The sequence below is a fragment of the Mastigoproctus giganteus genome, chromosome 5 (assembly GCF_048544385.1).
Source record: "Mastigoproctus giganteus isolate SK-2022 chromosome 5, ASM4854438v1, whole genome shotgun sequence".
Taxonomy (NCBI): domain Eukaryota; kingdom Metazoa; phylum Arthropoda; class Arachnida; order Uropygi; family Thelyphonidae; genus Mastigoproctus; species Mastigoproctus giganteus.
Genome location: NC_143579.1, coordinates 139,351,957 through 139,364,321, shown reverse-complemented (window position 1 = coordinate 139,364,321; position 12,365 = coordinate 139,351,957). Strand labels below are relative to the sequence as shown.

The 12,365-nt window shown below is 38.4% G+C and overlaps 1 protein-coding gene across 2 annotated transcripts in view; it reads left to right on the top strand.

Annotated features, from left to right (window-relative positions):
- LOC150085730 (nucleoplasmin-like protein ANO39) overlaps positions 1-9,673 on the top strand; it is a 154,679-nt gene extending 145,006 nt beyond the window's left edge. Inside the window, exon 6 of one of the 2 annotated variants that reach the window (XM_090373466.1) lies at positions 9,586-9,673. Coding sequence is in view for 1 of the 2 variants with exons in the window: in XM_090373467.1 (XP_090229593.1) it covers positions 9,586-9,605 (20 nt within the window). In the remaining variant the exon portion in view is untranslated. The remainder of the gene's footprint in view (positions 1-9,585) is intronic. The other variant, XM_090373467.1, reaches the window with a different exon arrangement.
- The last annotated feature ends 2,692 nt before the right edge of the window (positions 9,674-12,365 follow it).

Sequence of the window (12,365 nt, the reverse complement as noted above, 5' to 3'; positions counted from 1 at the left end):
AAGATGTTGAGCTGCTGGAATGAGTACTCAGAAGGGCAATGAGATTGGTGGGCGGAACAAATTGGGTGCTCTTACCAAGAAAGGTTTCTACAAACTGCAATGTCTGGAGGTCATCTGTGAGGTGACCTTGATTGAGGTGTTTAAAGTTGCTGCTGTGGATGAATATAGCGAAATCTACATGTCTGTGAGGAGTCAGGAGAAAATAACAGAGGCAATAGCTGCTGGAATAATGCAAAGAAGTTCTGGAAAGGGTAGGCCGAAGAACGTAAAGAATAAAATCAATGGAACATTAACTAGACTCAGAGGAAAGCAGAAGTGAAGATTTGCAGGTGACCGGTGACTTGGGAACGGTTACTCCATTCTCTTCCAGGTCGGTTTCCTGACTATTTTAGAGAGCAGTTAGGCTTCGAAATAGGTCTAATAGAGTGGATGACAGTTCAAGGGGTGCCCCTACCTCATGGGGGTCGCTACATCGTCATTCAGTAGATCCCCTTAGTATAGGAAAAGTGCAAAAGGTAAACATGTGCAACGTTCCAAAGTAAGTTCCAATTGAAAAAAGCTTTGAATGTATTGAGAAAGTATTCTCAATGCTGATGGAATTTTTCCTGTTGTGTACACCACAATGACGAGGGGGCACAAATTCAAACTGAGGAAGGACATTTGCAGAATGTGTGGTTTGTCTTTATCCAGTGGGTGTTTGATTGCTGGAACAAACTTCCATCTGTTGTTGTGTAAGTTGATAGTTTAAATAATTTCAAGGAAGAACTAGACAAACTATTGGAGGGAATGAGTCGATTGGAAGGTGTCGTTTTTTTTTTTTTTTTTTTGGCTGATGATGTATAAGCTTACTTTCTTGAGTCATTTGCCACACTGCTTATGCTAACTTCATATAATGCTCCTAGTGCCACTGTTTTCAGATGTACAGTTTGTCGGGTATGATCATGATCCCAAAACAAATTATGAAAGAGAGTAGTGTGTGAACTAACAAGTTCTTATTGGAAACTACAAAAAGTGAATACTGTATATACTCATGTCTACTGTACATTCTACTACCATATTTACAATAGGGGAAATTAGCTAAAAAATTGGCTGTATATTTGCTTCATATATTCAGTATTTAGTTGCAAAGCCATTTTTATAAACAGGGCCTGACAGAGACTAACTACCATAGATATCCAGTTTCTCCCTTCAGCTAGAGATGCAAGAAATGAGTATATTCTTTGGAATGCTAATTACAAACAGCTGCCTCAGGAGGGGAATATGACTACTGTTCTTCAAAGGCATTACATTAGTTACAAAGTAAATTTTTGTAAAAAAAAAACAGCATGACATCCTTTCTTCACTTTATACTAATATCAAAAACTGCTAAGGTTTAAACTAGAAAAATATACATCAACTGAGAAGTGATTTATGGAGAAATCATGACTGCACTCTGGCACTAGGATAGGCTGAACAGTTTGGTCTGGATTTAGTTTTCTTAAAACACAGTAAGTTCTATGCCATCAGAAATAAATCCATGGAAAAATCAGTAAATCAGCATTGACTGAAGTAATGGCCACCAAAAGAAAAAAAAAAATTTACAGTTGAAGAAAAGTTAAAAGGTTACTGTTAAGAGTAGCAAAACAAAATGCAGTATATTTTGAGTTTGGAATTCTAGCAGGTGAGATCTGCAGTTGGGTGACAGAGGAAGAAAAATTGCATTCATTTGTACACTCCATAGAAATGCAGTAGGTCTCCAAAGAAAGAAAACTAGACTTTGTGAAAACAGATAAGGACCAATGCTTGTAGAAGTGGTTTCTACAGAAGCGTAGTGAAGGAGTAATAATAAATGAGATAATTCTGAAAACACAGGCACTTAAATTTCGTAAGCTACTTGGATGAGATGATGAAAAATTTAAAGCTTCTGAAAGTTGGCTTTGTAGATGGAAGGCTCTTCATTAGATGTCCAAGGTTAGTCTTGTAAATGAATTTACATTTGGTGTTTTCTAAATTTCTTCATACGATTCAAGATGGTGAATTCACCGATGAACAATTGTACAACTGTAATGAAGCAACGCTGTATTTCTCCCCAATAAGACACTGTATATTAAAATTCCACCCAACAAAGTGGACATGAAAACTAACAAAGAGAATTACTGTGCACGGACAAGACTGGAAATCACAGGCTAAAATGATTTTAAGCACATCAACTTAGTCTCTCCCTGTTGTTCATAAAAATAGCTCCATTGCTTGGATTACAAGTGATATTTTTGCTTTATGGTTTAAAAGTGAGTTTTTGCCATTGGTGAGATGCCACTTGCTTCACTGGCTTTTCAGTAAACTTGAAGAAAAGGCTCTGTTACTGTTGGATCACCCCCAGCTCATCCTCGAGCTGATGTCCTGAAATAGAAAGATAGCAAGATCAGAATCATGATTCTGCCAGAAAACACAGCTGCATAAATTCAACCCATGGATCAGGGCATTATTAGTCTTGAAAGCCTACTATTGGTGTGAGCTATTTGCTGGTGTTGTGAACTCAAATTCAAAGTTCTAGAATTTTTGAAAACATTAAAACTGAAAGACCTTTCATGCAATATTGAATTAGCAGTGGGAGAAAGTAAGCCCAACAGAAATTGAAAACTGCTGGAAAAAATATTAGCATTAGCAGAGGCATACAATGCAAGAAATCAAGCATATGCAGCATCAGCCAAAAAAAACCCCTCCCATTTCATCCCTCCATTCGTTCCAAATGCCTGTCCAGATCAGCCTTAAATTTATTTAGGCTATTAGCTTCCACAACAAAATATGGAAGCCTGTTTCACCAATCAACAACCCGCTGGCTAAAGGCAAATTTCCGCACATCTATTCTACAACTATCTTTCCTCAATTTGAAGGTGCCTCCATAGCCAGGTGGGAAGGAGCAGCAGTGCATAGCACACGCTTCTTGATTAGACCAGGGTTTGAGCCCGTCACCACCAAATACGGAGGATGCGGAAAGGTCAGGAAATGACCACTGCACCGGAGCAATATGGCCTTAGTTGCTAATGCTCCTAAAAACCAAATAACAACAACCTGATACACCTTCATCAATATCATTGATAAATATACAAAACAACAATGGGCCCAACACCAAACCCTGAGGAACTCCACTAGTAACATTTGTCCACGAAGAGCAGTGTCCATCGATTACCACTCTCTGTTGTCTCCCACTCAACCATCCCTTTATCCATTGTAGCAGCTTACCCTTGATGCCATACTTCTCCAATTTGTACAGCAGTCTTCCATGTGCAACAGTATCAAAAGCTTTTCTCAAATCCAGGTATATGATATCAAAATTATTTTTGGCTTTCAGTTCCTTTGTGACCATATCATAGTAAGCAATCAGATTGGTGAGACAAGACCTCCCTTTAACAAACCCATGCTGTCTTAACTATCACTGCAGTCTTGTCTAGATGATCCTGCAATGCTGCTTTAACTAGTGATTCCATTATTTTCCCAGGAACACAAGTTAAACTAACAGGTCTGTAGTTACTTGTGTCACCTTTTGAACTTGCTTTGTGAATTGGTGATACATTTGCACAACTCCAGTCCATGGGGACCTCCCCTGAGTCCAAGGAAGCTTTCATAATTATGGTTAAGGGTTTGCTTACTTCCTTTGCTGCCTCCTTTAATATAACTGGATAGATCCCATCCACCCCAGGTGCCTTCCTTATGTTTAACTTCAACAATTTCTCCTCCACTTTGCTCTCAGTTATTACAAAATCACTTAGCTCCCTGTTAGCGTTTGATAAACTTCTGGCACTCCCCTCATTGAATAACTCCTCATGTATGAATGTAGATGCAAAATACTTATTGTTTATCAGCTACCTGAGCATGATCATCAGTAGTCAACCCATCTATGTTAAGTGGTCCAATCTGATTCATCCCTTTCCTTCTAGAGTTTACATAAGTAAAGAACCGTTTGCTGTTTTTCTTTGCATCCTTTGCCAAGGATTTCTCGTAATCTGCCTTTGCCTGCCTAACCTCCTTTGTGACTTGATTACAGATAGTTTATATCTGCCATAGGCTTCTGTGTCACCTGATACTTTATATGCATCCCATACATTTTTCTTCTGTGCCATGAGCCTCATTAATTCATCTGAACTCCATTTAGGCCTGAACCTTGAACATTTCTTAGTTGGTATGAAAAGCCTAGTAGCCTCCAAGATTAAGTCTCTAAAGACTTTCCATTTAGAATTCACTGTTGGTAACATCATCAGTTGATCCACTGTATAGAATTTAAAAACTGTGTGACTACTGTAGTCACCTTTATGAAAGAAAAACTTTACCCTTGATGATAGTTACATAGTTAAGGAAATCCCACATCAGTACGTGATCACAGCCACCTAGTGGTTCCTTTATCTGCAAATTCTTAATGCATGAATAATCACTGCTAATTATCAGATCAGGAATATTACTCCCTCTGGTTGCCACTTGAACATTTTCTGTAGAAAACAGTCATCCAATAAATCCACAAAAGTCCTGCTAGTGTGCGAGTGAGCAACCCAGAAGTTATAGTCAATATCTGGACAGTTAATATCCCCCATTACAAGACATTCTGATTTACTGGCCCACTCTATATCTCTGCCTAGCTGTTTATTGTACTCATCAGAGTCATTAGGCCTAAAACACACACTCCTACTCTCAATTGCCCTTTCTCAGTATTTATGTCACACCAAACAGACTCAACATTGCACTGTCCACCCATGTCAACTGGATGACCTTCCTTAGATTTTGGGATGCCTCCGTAGCCAGGTGGGAAGGAGCAGCAGTGCGTAGCACACGCTTCTTGATTAGACCGGGGTTCGAGCCCGTCACTACCAAATACGGAGGATGTGGAAAGGTCAGGGAATGACCACCGCATATTCCCAGAGCAATATGGCCTTAGTTGCTAATGCTCCTAAAAACCAAATAACAAAAACAACAACTTAGATTTTGTGTTTCTTAACTAACAGGATAACCTGCTCTCCCTTCCTGTTCTGTCTATTTAGTAAACATTGTTTAGTTTTATCAAACAAAATGCAACTACTATACAGGCAAATAAAACATTTCCAAACGACTTGACTCGTATATTACTGTGGATAAGGAAGATCCATATTTTTGTTATGATTTTTGTGCATTTAGTTTTCATATATTTGTCTACAAATATAATGTATCAGAGGTCAGAGCGCAATATTCAAAATCCCACTGCCTTTCGCCGGGCTCCAGCCCACCGTGGTTTCCCCAGTAAGTCTTATGGGCAGTCTACCTCTGGCTAGAAAGAGGTACAATTTTGACCTAGTTTATTTGGATTTTATCAAGGTATTTGACTTAATCCCTCATAAGAGCTTACTGTATAAGCTGGAATATGTTGGGATTACAGGAAAGATTCTAAGATGGACTGCAGGGTGACTGCAGTGCACAAAGCAGAGGATTGTGATTAATGGATATTCTTGAGATTTCTGAAGAATATCCATTGATTTGTTTCTGATTTTCATACCACCACCCTGGGTGGTAGTATCCAATGGCTGCCCAGAATAAGAACAAAAGTCATCTTCATAGGTGAAGCGTTACTTCTTCAAGGTAGTGCAATACCACGGCAACTCATTGTGAAGGTATTCACAATATGAGATATAATTAAAATTCATTAAAACTACCTTGGTAGTAGAAATGATGTGTGTGCATTACCCATGCATAATTAAATTCCTTCAACTACAGCATTAGTAGTAGTAGTGGCATGTGATGCAAGAAAGCAAGTGTATGAGCTTATGCAGCATTAGCCAAAAAAAAAAAAAAAAAAAAATCACACCATTCCCTCCAAATGCCTGTCCAGTTCCTGCTTAAATTTATTTAACCTATCAACTTCCACAACGACAGATGGAAGTTTGTTCCAGCAATTAACCACCCGCTGGCTAAAGGAAAATTCCCGCACATCTATTCTACATCTGTCTTTTCTTAATTTGAATTTATGCCCCCTTAGGTTCATAATCTGAACAGGTGGAAGGATCCCATCAGAATTCAGCGTGCTCAATCCATTCAAGGCCTTATACATCTCAATCAGGTCACCGTGCAGGTGCCTAGTCTCCAGCCACTGCAATTTGTAGAACTTAAGCCTCTCCTGGTAAGAGGATCACCTTCATTCCCCTCACCATCTTGTTGCCCTTCTCTGTATATGCTCAAGCAAATCTACATCCTTCCTAAAATGAGGCTACCAGACCTGTACGCAGTACTCAAGGCATGGCCTGACCCTTGCCTTATACAGAGGGACAATCACCTCCTTTTCCCTTCTAGAAAAATTCCTATATATCACTGACAAAACCCCATGACCTGCCCTGGCAGCCTGTCTGCATTGCTCAGAAAACTTCATATCTGACTGCACAATTACTCCCAGGTCTTTTTCATTTTCTACCACCTTAAGTGTAGTACCACAAAGTTGCTATGTTTCTCTGGGGTTACTTCTACCTATATGCAGTACTTTGCATTTGTCAAGGTTAAACTTCAGTTGCCACCTCTTGGCCGATCTGCCCTAATTATCTAGATCCTGTTGCACTAGCACACTGCCATTACTGTCATTAACAACCCTGCAAACTTCGACACTACGCCTGATATACCTTCATCAATATCATTGATAAATATAAAAAACAACAGAGGAACCAACACTGAACCCTGTGGGACTCCACTAATAACATTAGTCCACGAAGAGCAGCACCCATTAATTACCACCCTCTGTCTTCTCCCACTCAACTATCCTTTTATCCATTGTAGCAACTTACCCTTAATACCATTCTGCTCCAATTTGTAAAATAGTCTTCCATGTGCAACAGCGTCAAAAGCTTTCCTGAAATCCAAATACAGTCGATTCCGGTTATTTGGGACACATCGGGACTAGTGCATTTTGGCCCTATTAAGCGGCTGCCCCAATTATCAGAAGTTTCATGTAAATAGTTAAAAATACAATGTACCCCCCCCTTACAATTAGTTCACTGTACAATCAAATCACATTAGAAGAACTCACCATAGTAAAGTACCGTTCACTATACAATGTGTAATAAGTGCCGGTCAATTGTGATCACGTTTGTGAATTTTAATTCTAATTAGCGAAAATAGGAGGAATATTATCCACAGGCTGTAAAAGTAAAGATATATTAAGCACAAATTTACCCTCTATTACCTTGCCAATTAAAAAATTAAATGATATGTGAAATTCGGAAGAATATACATGGTAATTGGAAGAATTAATACATACTGTAATATGTACATACTAACTAACTAGTTGACATTTCTGTTCGCTGACATTTGTGGGTGGTGGGGTTTAAAATTTAAAACAGTAAAAAGACAATTAGACAAGCAATCAATAACAAAAAACACGGCACACACAAATTGCAAGTAACACGATATGCGCAAGTGAGAATGGAGTAACAAATTACGAAGCTTTAAAAATAGGAATGAACAGAAGATTCTGGAAATTATTTTTTTTTATATGATTGAAGATTCCATAGAAGTGTAAAGACATTTTACCATAATAACCCACAGAATTCCAGCTGTCGGTATTATCGCAAATTCAATAAGATCGAGTTTACTATCAGTTTATGATAGATTTCACTAACACAAAAGCCCAAGAAACAGGTGACTGCTAATTGTTTTTATTGTTTTACGGTTGTGACCTCCAGAAATCCGACCGAACTACGTGGTATGGTCAGAGACAATCGTAGGGTAATCTCCAGTGCTGCGGTCTCCTGCCCTGATTAAACAGCATTTTGTCCTAATTAAGCGAAGTAAACCCTGGCTTTTTTCTCGATTGGGTTCTGTTTTTTAAGATTTGTCCCAAATAAACGGCTGTCCCGATTAACCGGTGGACCAAATAACCGGAATCCACTGTATATGATATCAAAATTATTTTTTGCATCCAGTTCCTTTGTAACCACATCATAATATCCTATCAAATTTGTTATGTACATCGGTGTTAGTAGTGTCACTCACAAGCATTTTTCTTTCCATAAAGAAGCTAAGCTGAAGGAAGGATATATTCTTTGCAATAGTTCCCAGCCCCATACATGGTCAGTAAAGACTATAACATTCACCGCTCAGGTTTGTGTCCAGATATGCCTCCAAGTTTCTACCACTACAGACCATTAAAAGAATTACTGGGAGGGTAGAAGTTTGACAGCATAACCATTCTGTTTCCTGCAATTGGCTGCAAATCCACCCTAAACAGTTCAGTACTGCAGGTATACTGGCACTCCCATATTGAAGGAACTAGCATTAGCATTAGTAGAGGCATATGATGCAAGAAAGCAAGCTTATTCAGCATCAGCCAAAAAAAAAAAAAAAAAAACCCTCTCCCATTTCATCCCTCCGTTCGTTCGAAATACCTGTCCAGTTGAGCTTTAAATTTGTTTAGGCTATCAACTTCAACAACAAGTGATGGAAGTCGGTTCCACCAACCAACCACCCGCTGGCCAAAGGCAAATTTCCGCACATCTATCCGACATCCGTCCTTCCTCAATTTGAATTTATGCCCTCTGAGGTGATTATTCTGAGAAAGATGAAGAATCCCATTGGCATTGAGCATGCTCAAACCATTCAAAGCCTTATACACCTCTATCAGATCACCGCGCCGGTGCCTAGTCTCCAGACTCTGTAATTTGCAAAACTTAAGCCTTTCTTCGTAAGAGCAACCCTTTGTTCCATTTACTAATCTTGTTGCCCTTCTCTGTACCCGTTCCAGCAGCTCTACATCCTTCTTGAAATGAGGCCTCCAGACCTGTATACAGTACTCAAGATGTGGCCTAACCATTGCCTTATACAAGGGAATAATCACCTCCTTATCCCTGCTAGAAAAATTCCTGTATATCATTGACAAGACACCATGAGCTACTCTTGCAGCTCGTCTGCACTGCTCAGAGAACTTCATATCTGCCTGCACAATTACCCCCAGGTCCTTTTCATTCTCCACCACTGTCAGTGTAGTACCGCAGAGTTGATACATTGCTCTGGGGTTTCTGTTACCCATATGTAGTACTTTACATTTGTCAATGTTAAACTTCATTTGCCACCTCTCAGCCCATCTGTTCAACCTTTCCAGATCCTGTTGCAGCAGCATAGCGTCAGTAGTGTCCTTAACGACCCTGCCAACCTTTGTATCATCTGCAAACTTAGACATTAAACTTGATATCCCATCATCAATATCATTCATAAACACCGAAAACAACAATGGACCCAACACTGAACCTTGAGGAACTCCACTAATAACATTAGTCCACGTTGAGCAGTGTCCATTGATTACCACTCTCTGTCTTCTGCCACTCAACCATCCCCTTATCCATAGCAGCAATTTGCCTCCAATGCCACAGTGTACATGTATGAAGAGAATACTGTCTAATATGAAACAAATAAGACTATTTATTGAAATATAAATTTGATGCAGAATTTTGAAAATATGATCATAATTGTTTGTTAAATTTCAACTCCATTTAGCCTCACTTGCCAACCCTCTGCTATAAAATTATTTGGATTATTTTTTGTGACAGTTAAATCCCTCGGGTTTATTATAATAATCTTTATCACTGTTATTATTTTTTTTTATAGATTGTGAAGACAAAGTCTAAGAAGAAAGGAAGGAAAATCTAAAAGATGTTGGCCAAATTAGCATTGTATTTCAATATTAACACTTCTTCTTTGAATACTTCAGCTATACTTAAAAAAATTTTTTTGAAAAACTAGTGATATGAAATCAAGTTTCATTAATGTAAATTTATATAACTCTTGTTCTTTATAAGTAGTTAATTTACTCAGCTTAACCTTAAATGATAGTGTCCAAATTCTGCTATAATCCAAGGTTACTTTGAAATATATATATATTTTTTGTTCACCATTGTAATTTTGGATTATTATGCATCTTATGTGTTATTCCCTTCAAATTAATTGATAGACTTGAGCACTCTGTTAGGCTCCACAAAATAGTACATTCTCACAACGTGGTAGAAAAATGAGGCCTGTGGATTTAAATGAGCCATTGGTGGAAGGTAACTTCAATAAAGATAGAATTGGGGGCGGGTTGAACCATTACATAATGCTGATAACAGAAATTGGTGACAGGGATTCTGAAATTTTAAGGTTTTTTTTTTTTTTTTTTGTAAATTACCAAGTGCAATCACACTTCAATCCATCTTCAAGTTAAAATTCAGTAAATTATGTTCACAGGTGGAAAACCCCTAGCCTGGAAGAGTGTTTGTGGCATTTCAGATTATGTTCAATTTTCATTGCTTTATTCAAGACCTTCAGTGCTAAGCAAGTTTCAAAGCATCTCTCTCTAATCAGTCGATTACACAAAACATTAATGGCAAGAGGAAGAAGAATTTCATGGCTGGATAATTTGAAGGAATGGATAGGCAAAAGAAATGCAACATTAATTTTGGCTTTCTTTCTATGTACTGCACACTGTCTTTATGCATATTTGTTTGAAAATGTCTGATTGCAATCCATTTCATACCACTTAAAATTGAATTTATATATAGTAGATACTTATGACTAAGACTAGAAATGCTACAACTAAAAATGCTTATGACTCAGTCAGAATCATCTTTCTGGTTTAGTATGCTATGGTAATCGACTGTCAGAGTGGAAAGGGAAGATTTAAAAACTGTTGGTTTAAAAAAAAAATATATATATATACAATTCTTTTTAGGATTTTTTAAACAAAGTCTGCAATTCATAACTCTTTCAAACCTTCTTTTGGATCATGAACTGGATTTGGATATGATTCAATGCCAATCACTAGTGGTCGATGTTGTACTTTTCAGTTTGGTAACTCTGAAAAGAGCTCATATGGCTTTCTACCACTTCTAACCTCTTCTTTAAATAGGTTTGTCAAAGGTTGCCTATTCATCAGTCTAATTACATATGCAACAAAGGAAAAGACACATTCATGTTCATAATAGCAGAAACCAGGGATGAGGAGAAGTGCCAAAAGGGCAGAGTTAAACAATTTCTACTGATGCATACCACTGAAATAAAAACAACAGGTGCATTAATCAACACAAGTGCCAGACTTTTTTTTTTTTTAAGGAATTGCACTGTTCATATGATGCCTAATGTTTGCACTGGCACACATTTTTTTATAAGTAGCTTATAGACCTGGTCAGGATCCTTAGTTTATTCTGAATTGAGACAGCTAGATTTGGAAGTTAATTAATACTTAAGTGTCCATAGATGTACCGTTTGTAATTTGCCGCCATTGTTATACGACACAACGTTATATCCCGAACTACATAGCGTAAGCTTAGTATAGTACAGTATATAATATAATATTGTCAATTAATCAGTAAAATCTATTAATTTTGTTAAACTCGTCAGTTAGTACTTTTAACTAAATACATATGACTTAGATTACAAATGTAACGTAATTAATTAATGCATAACTGAAATTTTATTGAAATTAAGTCGAAATCATGACTCAGACCAGAGCAGCAAAGCAAAAGGCTTAAGCTAATGGAAGTGCTGTGGCTCAGAGGAGAACTGAGGGGGGCAGTTTCCCTCTGAGTCACAGCCTTCTAAAATGCACTGCTTGCATGATGTTTGTGGAGCAATCGGGTATGGGACATGATATTGCCATGGGGGATGTTTTTGTGCGTGCATGCGTGCACGATGCAAGGAGTGTAAGGAAATCAGGCGACAACTCAGCATTGTTGTGGGCCTGTATGACAGCTTGAAGGACAGGGTGGATGCCTTCGAAGGATCTAAATTGAGCTTGCACTCGGTCATCATGCAACACAGCGGCAACCCCCAAGGCAGAATGTGCTGGTCCCACAGGAACTAGTAGTTGTTGGTGACTATATTGTCAGGGAAACGGGGAACATGCTTTGTAAAAAGGATAGGTGGAACAGGACCAGGGTATGTCTGCCAGGGCAAAGGTTGATGACGTTGTAGAGGGGCTATCATCTTTTAAGGGCACAAAATGTGATATAGTTGTACACGTCGGCACTAATGATATTAAGAGTAGGAGACTGGCAGAATTACTTAAAAAGTGCAGGTCACTGTTGAAAAAAAGCCGTGAATTAGGGTTGAATTTGAAAGTGTCTTCAATTCTGCCCAGACACGAAAGGAGGGAGTATATGATGAGAGCCTTGTCGATCAATTAACCCCGGAGGCTCACATCTGGTGAGTATGGGCTTGGCAAACCCAGGGTCCTGAGCTGGATATCATCATTCTTCTCTTTCTTGGTGATTCCTTTCTACTTCTCTCTCTCTCTCAGGGGGTAACTTGGGATTTTTTTTTTTTTTTTTTGGCTGGTGCAGCATAAGCTTTAGGCTTCCTTGTACCATATGGCCAATAATAATAATAATAATTTGGCCCTGGAAAGATTGTGC